Source organism: Eutrigla gurnardus (genome assembly GCF_963514095.1).
Source record: "Eutrigla gurnardus genome assembly, chromosome: 4".
Taxonomy (NCBI): Eukaryota; Metazoa; Chordata; class Actinopteri; order Perciformes; family Triglidae; genus Eutrigla; species Eutrigla gurnardus.
In genome coordinates, this window is record NC_139918.1 from 10,708,203 (window position 1) to 10,724,678 (window position 16,476).

At 40.8% G+C, this 16,476-nt stretch overlaps 2 protein-coding genes across 3 annotated transcripts in view; one reads left to right on the forward strand and one right to left on the reverse strand.

Moving 5' to 3' along the window:
* myo10 (myosin X) overlaps positions 1–458 on the reverse strand; it is a 123,161-nt gene extending 122,703 nt beyond the window's left edge. The window contains exon 1 of the mRNA XM_084008800.1: positions 1–458. Coding sequence (XP_083864926.1) covers positions 1–21 — 21 coding nt within the window. The 5' untranslated portion in view covers positions 22–458.
* Positions 1–16,476, forward strand: part of basp1 (brain abundant, membrane attached signal protein 1) — a 360,963-nt gene that overhangs the window by 290,598 nt on the left and 53,889 nt on the right. The window contains exon 1 of one of the 2 annotated variants that reach the window (XM_084008858.1): positions 12,987–13,124. The exons of the other annotated variant lie outside the window; for it this stretch is intronic. The gene's annotated coding sequence lies outside the window, so the exon portion shown is untranslated. Of the gene's footprint in view, positions 1–12,986; positions 13,125–16,476 lie in introns of those variants that run through there. 2 annotated transcript variants of the gene reach the window in all.

Sequence of the window (16,476 nt, forward strand, 5' to 3'; positions counted from 1 at the left end):
CTCCGTGAAGAAGTTGTCCATCGCCCCCGTTATTTTAATCCCCGAGGATGTGCTGGAAGGAAAGCGCGCGTCCGGCCAGCCCGACTCATGTGTTGTTAGTGTGTGTTATCCGAGGGGAGTTCAGTCCAGCATGTTCCTCCCGAGCGTCTGCAGGATGGAGCCCGGTCCGCCCGTCCGTCCGTCCGGTCGTCAGCGTGGAGCTACAGTAGTTTAGTTGACTCTTTGTTTCATGGGCCGCTGCCCCGGCAGAGGTAACAGCAGTCCTTAACAGAGAAAGGCAACTTTCGGGTCTTCTCCTCCCGGAGTCCGGGCTCCTGTCTGCGCGCCCCCGCTGTCTGTGAGGGCCCCGCTTGTTGATCAACACCCAAACGTGCAGCGGGAGACAAGAAACGAGAGGCCGGTCAAACTTTGGAGACGCTCACCAACTCACTAACTCACCCACTCACTCACTCACTCACTCAGTCATTCAGTCAGTCATTCAGTCAGTCAGACCGGTGCACAATAATCCTGAAGCTCCACCTCCCCACACAGCTCCCTCCTCCACCTCCTCCTCCTCCTCCTCCTCCTCCTGCAGCCCCGCTGTCTCTCGGACTCCTCCTGCTGTCAGTTTGTGGAGGCCAGAGCGGAGGTGCTATTAAAACAAGACCAGGTGAAGGTTAGCTTTGGCTATAAACACTATGATGCATACATCAGATGACTGTTCTAGATATCTATGTTTTTGTATCTGTCCCTACTCAAATAAACCTTAAATAAATAAATAACCTATAAATAGATTAGGTAATTCAGTCAGGGAGGGAAATATGCATAATGGACTATTGCCTCTATAAATGTGGTTTTAAATGGAGTTGGTCACTCTGTCAGGTAAGAAGTATCTAGAATGGACTAGGCTACTACCTCTATACATATCAGGTAGGGAATATCTATCAGAATGTATAATAATGTATAATCTATAAATGTGGTTATAAATAGATTAGGTAATTCAGTCAGGTAGGGAGTATCTATCAGAATGTATAATAATTTATAGTCTATAGATGTGGTTATAAATAGATTAGGTAATTCAGTCAGGTAGGGAGTATCTATCAGAATGTATAATAATTTATAGTCTATAGATGTGGTTATAAATAGATTAGGTAATTCAGTCAGGTAGGGAGTATCTATCAGAATGTATAATAATGTATAATCTATAAATGTGGTTATAAATAGATTAGGTAATTCAGTCAGGTAGGGAGTATCTATCAGAATGTATAATAATGTATAGTCTATAGATGTGGTTATAAATAGATTAGGTAATTCAGTCAGGTAGGGAGTGTCTATCAGAATGGACTGCTGCCTCTATAAATGTGGTTGGTTGGACCGGGTGTGGTCAGTGTGCTTAATTGCAGATCACATGGCATGGTTAAACCACATTTGAGTAAAATGTTGCAAGACTAAAACTTTGCACTCATATCTCAAGATGTTTGATCTGAAGATGAAAGGATCCACTCTTGTTTTCCATTCCAGCTTTTAGCTCTGATGACTTAATTTGGATTTTACGCAAAGCCTGTGACTTGGCGAGGAGCAGCGTCTGCATAATCACACAATGACCTGCGTGGTTAAACATTAACATTCCAGCAGTGGGTTAACAACACATACTCTTCATGTGGCATCAGGCGGTGACCTCTGGTTCTGAGAAGTGAAGAAAGGCAGAAGTGCCTTAAACTTGCATTCTCGCTGCTGGCCATCAGGGGGCGTCTCTTCTGGTTATCCCAGCCAACATGAGTTTATGGTGTCAATTTCTAGTTTTAAGTCTTCTTCCATCCAGCATGTATGCTTTAAGGCGGAGCTACCTTCTGATTGATACGGAAGCCCTAAACGGCCATGCATACATACATTTTATTTCATCCGTTTTCTCGTGATAACAAGATCATTTTCATCCATTTTCTCGTGATAACAAGATCATTTTCATCCGTTTTCTCGTGATAACAAGATCATTTTCATCCATTTTCTCGTGATAACAAGATCATTTTCATCCGTTTTCTCGTGATAACGAGATAATTTTCCTCTGTTTTCCCGTGATAACGAGATAACAAATGAAACGTGATAGGCGAGATTTCAAATTCGGTAAAGTTGGAAAGATATTCACAGATTCGAACTGACCATAAAGAGACCCTTGATGTGTGTAGTGATTTTGGAGTCTCTGTCGGCCTACTGTATAACAGTGGAGTTATTTATTGTCTTGCAATTTGCAGACGGTGCCTGCGCACTCGCCCGGCTGCCGGTTGCGCATGGAGATCAGTGTTCTCCGTTCAGCTCGCAGGACGGCTTATTTATGTAAAAAATCGGGGTTATGGTGCTTGTAGCTCGTAGTCTTTGATATTACGGTGAGACAGAGGCATCATTTGTGTTTGAAAAACGTTTCACTTCTGATTTATTGATCCCGGAAGTTCGACTCTGTGAATATCTTTCCAACTTTACCGAACTTCAAAATGATCTCGTTATCACTGGAAAACGGGTGAAAAATTATCTCGTTCTCACAGGAAAATGGAGTAAAATTATCTCGTTATCACGAGAAAACAGAGTAAAATTATCTCGTTATCACGAGAAAACGAAGGAATTATCTCGTTATCACAGGAAAACGGAGGAAATAAAATATATGTATGCATGACCGTTTAGGGCTTCCGTAGATTGACAGGTCGCTAGAGCGGACTCGCTACTGTTGCTAACATTGCTACCATAATATATATATATATATATATATATATATATATATATATATATATATCGTTATTTTTAATAAAATCCTATATGTCCTATCCAGGGATCAGAATGACCCCTAGCTGCTCCTGATATTCAAGGCTGCTGTATTTGTAACCTCAGGAGAAGCAGGAAGGTTCTAAAGTGCTTCAGATGATATTCATGGTTTCACTGTGAAGCCTTTGTATTCAAACGCTCCGGGCCTGTTTTGAACTTGTGCAACACTAAACCCACGTGTGGTTTTTCAACCCTGTGATCATATTAACCTCTCGTTAAGGAGTGGGAACACAATCTGAGGCAGCCCCAGAAATAAAAATGTAGTGTAAGATGCTAGGAGATGTATGTGAGTTTAAGCTGTAGCAATGCTCATACTCATTCTACATGCATTCTAGTCCATCGGGGCAGCCAAACACAGGGGACGAGCTGCCGCTGAGTGTCCCATGTGAACCCATGGCTGCCATATCTGGGAGGTTTTGAGGAAGCTGACTTAGAGTTAATGTAGATCCATCAAACATGTTTCAGCCTGCTTTGAAAGAAATGCCATGGACTGTACGTAAGGAGGGTCGTCACCTGTTGGTTTGTGGACTACAGTTTGGAAGCCTCGAGTTCAACATTTTGGCCGTCAGCATCTTGGATTTTTGCAACCAATGAAGGAAGTGACCATTTTTGGACTGTGGTGGAGCGACGGGTGGATCTGATGAATGCAAGCGGCAGAGCAGCAACCTTACTGGACCTGGGTCCATCTGGATTCTGGTGTAATAAAGTCATCTTAGTGGTGAATTGTGTTGGTAGCGCAGCTAGCTACCTTTCAATCACAAGGTAGCCCTGCCCTAAACAACCATTACTTTACTGTCTATTTGACTCTAAATGGACCATAATTCACTAAATGAACATCGTGCTGGATTGAAGAAGACTTGAAACTAGAGATTGAGACCATGAATTCATGTTTACAGTGTTTACTGAGATAATACATCAAGTGAGAAATTCCATATTATCAGACTTCTTTTTACAACAGTCGCCCCCTGATGGCCAGCAGAGAGAATGCAAGTTTAAGGCCCTTAGGCGTTGTCTTTACTTATCAGTGAACGCTGCCTGCTTCACACAAACACATCCGGTGACCTAGCATGCCGGGTTTATGCCAAAGTTGCGCCAAGAAGTCTGTGACTTGTTGACTTAATAATAACAACAAAATGATATCAGCTCTTTCTAAAATGTTGAGCAACTGAATGAAAATACAGTCATTTGAACAAGTCTGTTTCCTCTAGGTAATGAAACTATATTGTTAAACTTTAATTTCACTATTACCATTTATTGTTAGAGCGTCAAATAGTCTTCTTCAAAGCTTCTTCTGAACAACATCCCAACGTTGAAAATGTCCCAAGGAAGAAGCCACTGTGACACCTGTGTCTAGGGGTGTGTGATCTGTCCAAACTACTGTCTGACAAAGAAAGTACGTCAATGAATTTGTTAATTGGGTGACGTATCAAGCAGGCAGCGAGAAACAACCAGTCAGCACAGATTTGGTGAGTCATGGAGATCAAAATGGATCTAAACATCCGGGCTCCAAGAGGACTACGTTTGATTAAAAAGTCTAATTGTTTGAACATCAATTCCATTCTATATTTCAACATCTAGTTAAATCCTGCTTCGCACTGAAATATGTTAAGGCAGCTGTGAAACAGGACATCTAAAAAACTCAATTTCATGATCCCAGTTTCAACCTGCGGGACTCAGCTTTGATTTTCACATCTTTAAATCAATGCTGACTGGAAAACAAATACAAACATTACAACATTTCCAGCGATTGCAGTCATGGTTCAGTCCAAAAACAAATCTGAATGATTCTAAACAGCTCATTTCTTTGGTTAGTATTCTCTAAAGTAACACACACAGCAGAGAAGCTGGACCTCCAGAGGCTCCAGATTGACGATGAGTCAGCAGTTTGCCTCTCAATATACACACACAGAAATAGACATCCAGCTAAAACAAGGACAACAAAAATGAATGAGACAAACATAACCATAGTCAGGTCTATGTGTGCTCTAGATGGGCAGTGATATTATAAGTATATTAATTTACACATTCACACAGTCAGCGATTTATTTCCAACTGTCCTTCCTGCATTTGAAAGCTTTTGCTTTTTATATTAGGATTATGTGTTTAACATCTTCATATTTGATGAAGATTATGGATTGCTCTGCTGATGGTAGACGTCTGTGATTGTTTCATATGCTGCAAACTCCGCCCCTTTCAGGTCAACGCTCACAGCCAGACTGAGAAACCTCGGGTTGACTTCCACAATTGTAAGACACTTAGCGGGATCACGTAAGTACACCAGATAACCTGACGATCCCGTGGACAGGTTGAACTCTCAGGTTTGCACCTGAAGTCGTTCGGTGCTTTTTTCCCCCTCTCCACATCGCTTGTTAACACACCTTCACCTCTCTGACCCTTGACCTCTAAATCCCGACCGCTGACAGAGGTTAAGTAACGCTCGTTCCCTGCAGCGATGCTCTTTAATCCCTTTAGCGGAGGAGGATTCCTCAGTCAGACTCAAACTGGACCCAGTGTGCAGAATGAGCTCAGCCCACCTTTAAAAAACGCAGCTCAACCTCTGGTCTTCAACTCTTGTGTGGAGGATTTGTCGGGAGTTGACATGAAGGTGTTGACTTTGAGTGAAAGACACTAAGCTGTGAGGTAAACTCTGCATGTTTCTGCCTGTTCCCTACAAATCACATCACACAACGCTGGGTTTTTAAAGATGTTTCGTCAGCCTTTTCACACACACACACATCACATGTTCACGTCCATTCGAACGTTACAAAGATGCACATTGGATGGGATGGGGTTACACAACTCCAGCATGTTTGAGGAGTTTGCTTTTTGAGATGGACTGGAAACCAATGGATGCTTTGCACATAAAACTCAACCACATCCAATGAGTTTTCCTACATCTATCATGAGTGTGTGAGTCTATGACGCCACTGCTGTCTGTGGAGACTAAATGTGGGATACATTTCAGACTGCACGCTGTTGAGAATGGTATCAAAGATAAAGACATCAGTAAACAAATATTGGATCATAAATGTACACACATGATCTTTAACTGGTGAAACACCTTAAAAGAGCACCATGACAACAGGCGGACAGATTATCTGATCACTGAGCGGCACTGGAGTTTCATCGGAGCCAGTTGTTTGATTCTTTGCCAGCATCTCCAAACTTCCAAAGGGCCCAAAACAGGATGAGGAAAACAAACATTTCCTGTGGCTGTGTCACCCTTCTCCCAAAGATGGAAGATAACGGGGTCCGGATTCTTTGTTTCTCTTTCTGCTGAATGCTGCTAAATGTGTCCGCGGTGAAGCCACTTCCCCACAAACCGGCATGACGCTGAGAGGACAGAGAGAGTGGAGGACGGGTGACGAGTGACAGACTTAAAACACCTGCCAGACGGTTTGCTGTAAAATTACAGTAAATTAACTGGCAGCAACTTCATCATTAAGCTACAGTATCTCTACTGGATCAAAGGAATACAGCAACTTACTGTCATTAAAGCATACAGTCATTTGCTGTTTGCTGATCATTTACTGGCAACAGTTTCACCAGCAAGAGATTGTTATTTACAGTAAGTCATTGCAATCTAAATGTAATTTGTCAACAGTAAGCAGTGAACTACTGGGAAAAGAAACATTTGGAAACCGTTGGAACCACTGGAGCAGAGGTTATGACTCCCAGAATTCATTGCTTTCACAGGGATATACGGCATAATACAGTAGGTCCCTGTGGGATTTTCACTCTAAATTTACATCAAAGTGTTGGAGAGGATGCCAGGAAATGGACATTTGATCACTTTAACCAAACATAGTTTCATAGATTTCAACAAGATGTCTCATACAGTGTAAACCATAAAAACACTGTCCATCCCTGTATAAGATCATAAAATGCTCTGATCATGCAGATTAAATAATTTACTAATCAGATGGACTCAGTAATCGGCTCCATTCAGTCTGCATCATTGCAGTCCATCACAAAAACTCATCAGCCTTCTCTTCCATAGTGAGAAACAGTAGTAGCCATGTCCATAAGCCCACCATTCAGAGTCAATGAATCTTCAAAGTCCCAACATCACCAGTTACAGCCTTAAAGAATCTTGGATTCATCTGCATTTGGTGTTGGTAGCAGTAGAAGTAATATTAACAGTAGTAGTAATATTAACAGTAGTAGTAATATTAACAGTAGTAGTAATATAGCAGTACTAGAAGTAATATTAGCAGTAGTAGTAATATTAGGAATAGTATTGTAGTAATATTAACAGTCGTAGTAATATTAACAGTAGTAGTAGTAATATTAGCAGTAGTAGTAATATTAGCATTAGTAATAATATTAGCAGTAGTAGTAGTATTCTAGCAGTAGTAGTAATATTAGTTGTAGAAGTAATATTAGCAGTAGTGTTAATATTAACAGTAGTAGTAATATTAGCAGTAGTAATAATATTAGCAGTAGTAGTAGTATTCTAGCAGTAGTAATAATATTAGCAGTAGTAGTAGTATTCTAGCAGTAGTAGTAATATTAGCAGTAGAAGTAATATTAGCAGTAGTGTTAATATTAACAGTAGTAGTAATATTAGCAGTAGTAATAATATTAGCAGTAGTAGTAGTATTCTAGCAGTAGTACTAATATTAGCAGTAGAAGTAATATTAGCAGTAGTTAATATTAACAGTAGTAGTAATATTAGCAGTAGTAATAATATTAGCAGTAGTATTTCAATGCATTTCTATAGCGCTTTGATAACACTACATTCAGTCTATATTTCCTGACCTGTTGTTATTGTGAGTAACGGTACATCCTGGTACCCAACACACAGAGAGACTACACCACCGTGCAGCCCCCATGATGGTCCACTCTCTGTCAAAAAGGCAGAATGAGAGAATATAAAGACGGTTATGGCCAGATCATATGCGATACATCCGTCTAAGTTGTCCATCCATGTTGTTATAATGATGTCAAAAGAGCCAATTAACTAACTAAACAGGAGATTGGGTGGAGATTTTTCAATGGAGATTTTTCAAAGTGTTTACATCATGGTTTACCAAAAACGTCTGAATGTTTGGATTTAGTTTCCAAATCATATGACCTGCCCTGCTAATGCTAATGCAAAATCGTAATATATGTCTGTGGTTGATTTGCACTGTTAGCCTTTGCTGTAATTTTTTTTACAGTTAATTACCATAAAATTACCAATAACCCTACTGTCAATGTCCCCAAAGCCTCCTGAAAGTCTCCTCAAAGACTGATGGAGGGAGTCGGGCAGAGGGAGGGAGAGGTTGATAATTACTTGCAGTCAAGCTTGTCTCCAACTCCCTGTGATTACCGAAGGCTGAATGTTAATCTTAACCACTTACCAACAAATGATGACGCAGCAAACTCTTTCAACCTGGGCAGGGCAAGACAAGCCCGGTTATTACTATTAAGCTCTTATGAAGAGACATAGATAGCATACTACAATATAGGACTGTTCTTTATGATCCGCTTTTTAGGTTGACTTGTAAAGACATTTTTCTTAACGGGTGAGAGCTTATCTGAAATGTGTCTAGTTTTAAAATGGGAGCTACAGTCCAGTAGTAGTCAACACATTTTAATAGCATCATGAGAATCCAGCTGCCGTGTCATGTAAATAATAATATATCCGTGTCTATTATCAACGGCAGACATTAAAGCAATTAACAATGAGCAACCATGGAAGCATTGGGCTAAGTGTCACCAGTAAACACGTTCACTTATTAATCCGAAACACTCACGGCTCTAAAACGTTTGTGATCCTGTCAGAATTCTGAACTTGAGTCACTATCGGTTGTGACAAGCTAACATGCTACAACCAAACATTTAGATGCTGGTAATTCAATCTCTAAATCTCGCTAACTCGTTTGGATGGCTGGAGGAAAACTCCCCCTCCGTTGCCCAAAGGCACACACATATTTTTGATGAAGCTGTAAAAGGGTCCATAGACTTCAGTGGCGTGAGATTGTTAACCTGTGTAATGTACTCGGGTTTACTCTGGCATTAACACCGCTTTTGTTTACACAGTGCATTAAACTTATTACAAACGATTTGTCTATATATTCTTCCATTTTCACAGGCTTAATTATAGATTTTGTAGAACTCACATGAAAATCTGTGATTTAAGTCTTTTTTAAGGTTAAATGAGATTGCAATGACCTATATTTTTATTGTTGGGACTAGAACACCACTTTTGTTTATACAGTGCATTTAAACTTATTACAAATGATTCTGATTTATTTATATATTCTTTAATTTTCACAGGCTTAATCAGAAAGAAAATCAGCCTTATTTACACTTTTATATATTATATATATAATTTACACATGTACTATTTATATTTTCTAACTGTTGAGTTGCATTACAGGAAGTGCAGTAGTATTTTAGGGGTTGGCCCATACAAGGGACTAATTGTCACATACATATGCTAAAACTGGTCCGTTTTTTTTATCTGCCTTGTTATTCCACCAATATTACAGTACAACACCATCACTAAATTGCTGCTGTAAGCCTTTGAGGAGTAAATTATGGTATTTTTAAGGAGTTTTTGTCCCATGCTATAATGTAAATAATAATAGAGATACCAATCATTACAACTATATATCAAAATGAAAAGCAAAATACATCCCTGCTTGTATTATTTTCCCTTTCCGATCATGTGATCGCCTCCTGTCATTTCAACGTTGTGGTCCCACATTGCTTTGCCTCACAGATTACACAGATTATTCAGTTTTATTTGTTCATCTTATTATTATTTTAGCTTTACAAGTTTGTTTTGCTGCGATAGGAAGTAAAAAACCTGTAATAACAGAGGGTATGTGATAATGTGAGCAGCCTGTGCTTGTTTTTCATTTGCAGCTACACCTTTTGATTATCGTTCTGAAGATGCCTCAAAACATCAGAGTCAAGTTCAAAAGCAACTTTGAAGCGTTTGGTTCTGGTGATGTGGGGAAACGAGTCATGACAGACAAACCACAGTCAGCACCATTAATTATACTCTAGTCTACTGCATCAACTGCTACTGTTGGCTCAGTATGATAATGCTGGATTATCATTTTTAACTAGTAGGTTGCATACAATCTGTTTCCTCATGAACTTCTCCACAACTCCAGTTGAATTTGATTTCATTAAATTAATGTGCTTATTTTGTTCCTCTGGATATATTATAGTCTATTTGTAGAACACGAAAATCTGTGATTTAATGGGGTTTTTTTAAGGTTAAACAAGATTGCAATGACCGTTTACCTATATTTTTTATTGTTAGGACGAGAACAAATGAAGGACTATTGCAGTTACAAATAGCATGAAAGCTTTATCCATTTCTGCTTTTTTTCGTTGAATATGTTGATTTTGTTCACCATGTGATTAAATGAGCTGATTGAGCCACAGTAAAGTCTACCAGGGGTGTAAATGTAAAGGATCCAGTGGTCCTGGGACCGGTAGACAGCAGAACATCCGACAACGAGAACAAGAGGCTGAATCACACTCTGTGTTTCAAAGCAGAATTCACAATTATTAATATTAACCTCATTTCCATTTGCTATGTAAATCCTGTTTTTTATTTTGTGTGCATGTGCTTCATAGCTGGTAACTTTCCATTTTTCTGGTTCAGAGCAAGGTAAATCTGTGTGCTGTCTGCGTAAAAGTGGAATGAAATGCTTTTTTATCGAATGATGCTCAGGGAAGCATATAAAATGAATGGGCCCAAGACTATAACCCTGAGGTACTCCACTATTTCCTCAGGGTTCCACAGGAGATGTAATCAGGGTTGGGAGGGTTACTAAAATCTATTCCGATTACCTGTTACAACATGTATTCAGTAACCTAATCCAAGTATCATAATATTAAAGTAATGTAACTTGACAACTTTCCGTTTTACCGATACCAAATATGCATAAGCATTTAGGGTTAATAATTCCTGAGCTATTCCTTCCTTTTTCATGACAATAGTGGTATTTAGCTATGAAATTTGTTAACGACATGCTATTCACACTAAACTGTACATTTTCCCTTAAATTTGATGTTGAGTCTTTGGAGTTACTGTATTTTCAGCGCCGGAAGGCATGTTCTGCACGGTGAGGTTGTTTCCTTTTTCAGCTTTGAAGACAAAATATTGTCCATATTTCCAGCCAAAGAAAGCATTCTTTGATTGATTCTTTGATTTCACTCCAGACTCGTGCTCTCGTGAAGTCTTGTAAGTGCATGCACATGAGACGTGTGGTGCACAATAAAAACACTGACTTACAAAACATCATAACATATATTTTCATTTTTTTTGTTTTGTTTTTTGTATCCTAATTCCATGTATTCTGTTACTCCCAAAGCCTGGATGTGACAGAACTGTTTACACAATATAAATTAAAAACATGGTAGGGTAACGTTCTAAACTGCAAAGGTCAGCACATAATAACGCACCTCTCCTTGGCTTAACACCACTGTCAGTGAACGAGGCTCCCTGCAGTTTGTGTGAACTGACCCTTCCAAGCCTTGTTGGCGCTATACGTGCCTCATGCTGTCAGGTTTAGCTCTGGATGTGAGCAAGCAGAGAGGGACGTGGGACCTGGAGGTTCACTTATAGTTCATAAGCAGCTCTCCACAGTGAGAAGATGCAGGATTTATCAGCAGCTCTGAGCAGAGGTCAGGCAAGGCTGGATCAGTCAGGTCACTGTGTCTTCCAGAACAAACTGACCTCTCCCTAATCTCCACATACTTCCTGCTGGAGGGGAGGGGGCTGCAGCTAGCAGCTCCTCACCCTGGGAATCCCTCCAGCAGCTGAGATGTTGATAAGAAACTGCTAAATCACGTTGACACTAACAGCAACACCAACAGAGGATGCATGTTGATTTAGTAAAAGGAGCTAATTAAATCCTCATCGTGAAACTGTCTTTAAAGTTAGTAATTTGACATCCATCAATGTGCAATTTTCGGCACTGCTTAGATGTAGAGAAGACCATCAGCTAATCTATCAACCATCAAATCAAATTCCTCCCAACGTGATGTCCCGCCTCCTATCCTGTTTCACTCGGAAATACAGAAGATAAATATTATTGAAATGCCGTTTCAGCTGGAATTTAAATAGAATAACTCACAGTGACAGCACTCAAAGTGTTGGATGTTTAGATAATGTCTGAGTCTGATTTGTTTCTTTCCTGCCACACAGTAATAACCTCATACTGAATGTCAAAGCTGAAATGTAGAAAGTCTCTCTACCAGCACCTTTACACTACACACTAAAGCTGGAGGAACTAGTTAAGCAATCTCACTGGTTTACCTGGACGCTCTTGTTTAGTACATTTCATAGGAACAAATGAAATTCTTTGCAAACACTGCCATCTGGCGGCTGAGCGCCATTACTACAAATTACTACCGAAACCAAAGAAGCATGACATTAGGCTACATATTAAATTGTGTGATACATTAAAGTTGATACCTTATTCTGGTAAAATTCAAAGTGCAACACCAGAAGCTTTAGAGATGAGAGCACTACACTGTAATGTATAATTGTGTATTTTTTTTATATTTTATATTCCTATAGGCTGGATCTGTCAGAAAAGATATGTGAATAAGGAAAGGCCAAGTTTGTACGATTATAAGCACTAAAACAATCATCATGTGTTGATGCGTTTTACCTTACATGCAGGTGCACGCGCATTCGATTTAAATTTCCAGTTCGGTTGCGTCACGTGCATTAATTTGTGCGTGAATGAAGTCTCCCACAAACCACTTACAGCAGCAGTGTGTATCTGCAGTGGAAGGCAGGGGGCGCACGGAGGCAACTGAAATGGAGAGGGACAGAGGATGGAGGAGTATTTCCACTAAAACATGCGCAGAGAAAATGCACATTGCGATCCAGTGCGCAATAGCAAATCTGAGAAATGATTTGCTAATAATACCAAAGCATCAGGTAGAAGAGACAGACTTTGAGCAGACAAATATGTATTTGATCTACGTTAATTCCTGTGTGAAAACAGAGCTAATGTGATCAATCCTAGTGGGAATTTTATTTGTATCTATACAACATCGTCTCACAAACTCCTACTGGTGCATCATCACGCTTTATGAGATATAAAAAAAAAAAATGAATTAAAAAAAAACAGTAAAACACATTGTCCTCACGAGCAGAATTGTTCATGGTGTGCTTGCGTGCGTGCACAATCTGCGCGCAGGCGTGTACATGGAGGCGCGTGCGCGCAGGCGGAGGATCGCCGAGCCGAGCCGTACCGTGGAGCAGGCACAAGCCGCTGGGCGCGCAGGAGAAGCCGCAAAAAATTACAGCAGCCGCTACTTGAAACTGCGAGGAGAGCAGAGGGAGCGTCGGAACTTCGGTGTGCACGGTAAGAGCCGCCACGTCTGCTTTATTTCCCTCCCTTTCTCCCCAAAAAAAGCGCTTTGGATGCTTTTGGTTATTTTATTTTCATTTTTTTCTCAGCCCTTTTGTCTTTTTCCCATCTCTCCATGTGGGGAGCTGCATGGATGAATGTAGAAAGGAGACAAAAGATCTGGTAGAGAGGAAAATAAGAAGAATATAGAACAAAACGGAGCTGAATTGGAACATTTTGAATTTCCAGAAATTGACACTTCTTCTATCCTCCTTTTTCCAGGCCAAAAAAAAGAGAGAAAAAAAAAAGAAAAAGCGCACCAGCTTAAAAAGGGGTGTGTACTGTCTGGAGGGAACACGCGCTTCACCCACACATTCTCCTTTTTCTCACTTTAACCGAGAAAAGAAAATGCGCTTCGACTGCGCACAGGTGCGTCTTCTCATGCGCTCTTTATCGTTTATTGATTGCCCCAAAAATCGTGTATTATTACATATTATTAACAGGCTGCTAGGCAACGCAAGGGAGGGGGGGGAGGACGTACCCCCCTCATAATTTACAGCCAGTAAACAGTTCAACATCCAGAAATAAGAAGAGCCCTCTCCGGCTCGCTCCACCTCTTTGTCTGTGTGGAGGTGTGACACCGTTCGACTGGCTCGCTCACGCGCACACTTTCAGCGTCTCCAACCAAATTATGTCATGATGTAGATGAATTATTGATCGCATATTTCCGTTGTATTGCACCGAGAATAAGAAGGTGGAGGAAGGGGGAGATGGGGGGAGCGTGTGTGGGATGAGGAGGAGGAGGAGGGGGGTGATGAAGAACTCGGGCTGTACCTGGATAACCCGCGCTTCACTGTAACACATACATTAAGTTCATCCTTTCACCCCGCGTCCTTCTCTGCTGCATGATCGACGTTGGATGGGATTTCTGCAGCGAGTCAAACTTTATTAGCCATCCTCCGTCGGTTCAATGCCTGGTCCTTTGTTTGCCGCGGCACGCATGCGCACTGAGAGTAGGGTGTGGATGGGAGAGATGCCACCTTGCCTATCAATAGGATGGAGAGGAGGAGGACGGTGGGTTTCACTTCTCGGTCCGTCGGTTGATAAGCACAGGGGGGGAAAAAACAACTTGACTGTAGAAATAAAAATGATTTTTGTGTCGGTGTGATTGTGCGTGCGTGCGCGCGCGTGCGTGTGCGTTTAGACGGCGGCTTGTGTATGAATGGAGCCACGGTGCTGTTTTTTTTTCTCACTGAAACATCACTCGGTACATTGTAGTGATGCTGTTTGAGGATTTTCTAATTAGTCGTTTAATCGATTAGCTGATGTAAAGAAAAGAAATCAACAATGGCGCAGATAATCGATGAATAATTAAGCTTATTATCAAGCAAACATGCTCCCTGTTTTGTATCTTTATGAACTGAAGCATTTTCACTATTTATAAATTACCTGTTTGATCAATTATAATAAAACATTGCACAAAACAACCCTGTAGGTGCTCCTACTGATGCTGATACTTTCTCATGTTTACCTCCATGACGCTCCTGTTGTGCATCTGCAGAATTCAACATTGACCTCTTCATTGAATTGTTGTATTTTTGTCAGTTTTCTTCAATTATGTCTCCATCATATGTAATCTTTATGTAATGTGCCCACAGGGACAGGACATGTTTCTGCGAGTGAATGAGTTACTCAAATACTCTGTTGTAGTACAATGTCTGATGTGCTTGTACTTGAATTGTTTATTTCCACTTGATGATACATTACACTTCTATATATTATAGAATCTTTATTTTACAGCTACAGCTTATAATTTGCCTGCAAACATTTTACACATAAAACATGATGTACTTGTAAAAAAATGTCCTCTCCGCTGTCACTAGCTGATACATGCAAATACTGTTTACACATTCGTCCATCAGAAATACTAATACAATAGTCACACGGACAATGAGCTCATGTCATTTTGATACAACTTGCAGATATTTACTATGAATATGTCTTCCATTGTGTGCTTTCACACACTAGTGCTGTCCTAAACAACAACCCCAATATATGTGCTCATATGTTTGAAATGTTTGTGGTATGTCTGCTTTACTCCAACACAGTCTCACAGCAGGTTTGCGGTATTGTCACAAAATGCAATCAATTGGTTTCAGGGACAAATGAAAAAAAAAATTGGGATTTTTTTTTCGCGATAAAAACATAAAGGAAACACATCTATGTGGCTATCCAACGGTCAGAGAAAATGGCGTAGTGTTAAATATTGACAGAGTCCGAGTGGCTAAACTTCGGCGTGGTGCGGCCATTGACATCCCTATAGCTTATAATCACATGATTTATTCAACTGCCCGTCTGCCACCATCATCTGCTCTGTTCAGCCCACTGATGGGTCGGCATCATCGGTACCCGCTGTGTGTGTGGGCGAGAGAGAGAGAGAGAGAGAGAGAGAGAGAGAGAGAGAGAGAGAAGGAGGCAATATGAAATTACCACACACCCCTATTTCGGACTATTTTGGTGATAAAGCATTGGTTCTTTCAAACAAAGGAAGCTATTAATAATGATGATGTGGGATGTGTGGAGCATTCCGTTTGGCTCAGACGTCGCCATGTGGCTGTGACGTTTGATTCCGCACTTGTCACATGTCTTTACCCTCTGTTACATGTTTCCTGTCACCCTAAGACACAGCTGTCTACATAATGCAATCTTCATCATATTAGAAAAAAAACGATGTTACATCAGTATGTAACTCAGCTCTATGATATTCACTAAAAGGCTGTTGAGGTGTTCACAGCAATGATCTCCCTCTGAGCCGCCTTAACAGATCACCGTGGTAACGTGGGAGACTGTAATGTGTCCTGTCGCACTGGCTGCTGATTGGCGCTCTTAAATCCAGCCCGTTCATTCATCCTGCTGGATGGAGACAAACAGCAACCCGATGAGAAGTTACGACGGTGACTCAGCCATTACCGCCGATGTGGGCTGCTCAAGGTGTGTGTGTGTGTGTGTGTGTGTGTCAGAGAGGGGAGCAGAGACAGTTGCTGGCCATCTCTCTCTCTTTGTCACATATACTGTCTGAAGGTCTGAAGCACCAGCAGTGTCGGGTCATCGCCCAGTGAGTGACTGACGCCCTAGTTTTTGTGGCGTAGTTGGCCCGAGTTGTCGGCTATCTCGTCAAATTAAAGGTATGTTTAGGTTGACTTAGTAACAATTAGGAAAAGAGCATTGTTGACAGTAACTTTAATCACACACAAAACTAAGGAAATATGTGGCAAAATGGGTGTACTTTTAGTTTCACACGAGACACAAACAGCAGTCTCCTGGGGGAAAGTCCTGTGTTTGTTTGACCCGTCTAATAATGTGCCTA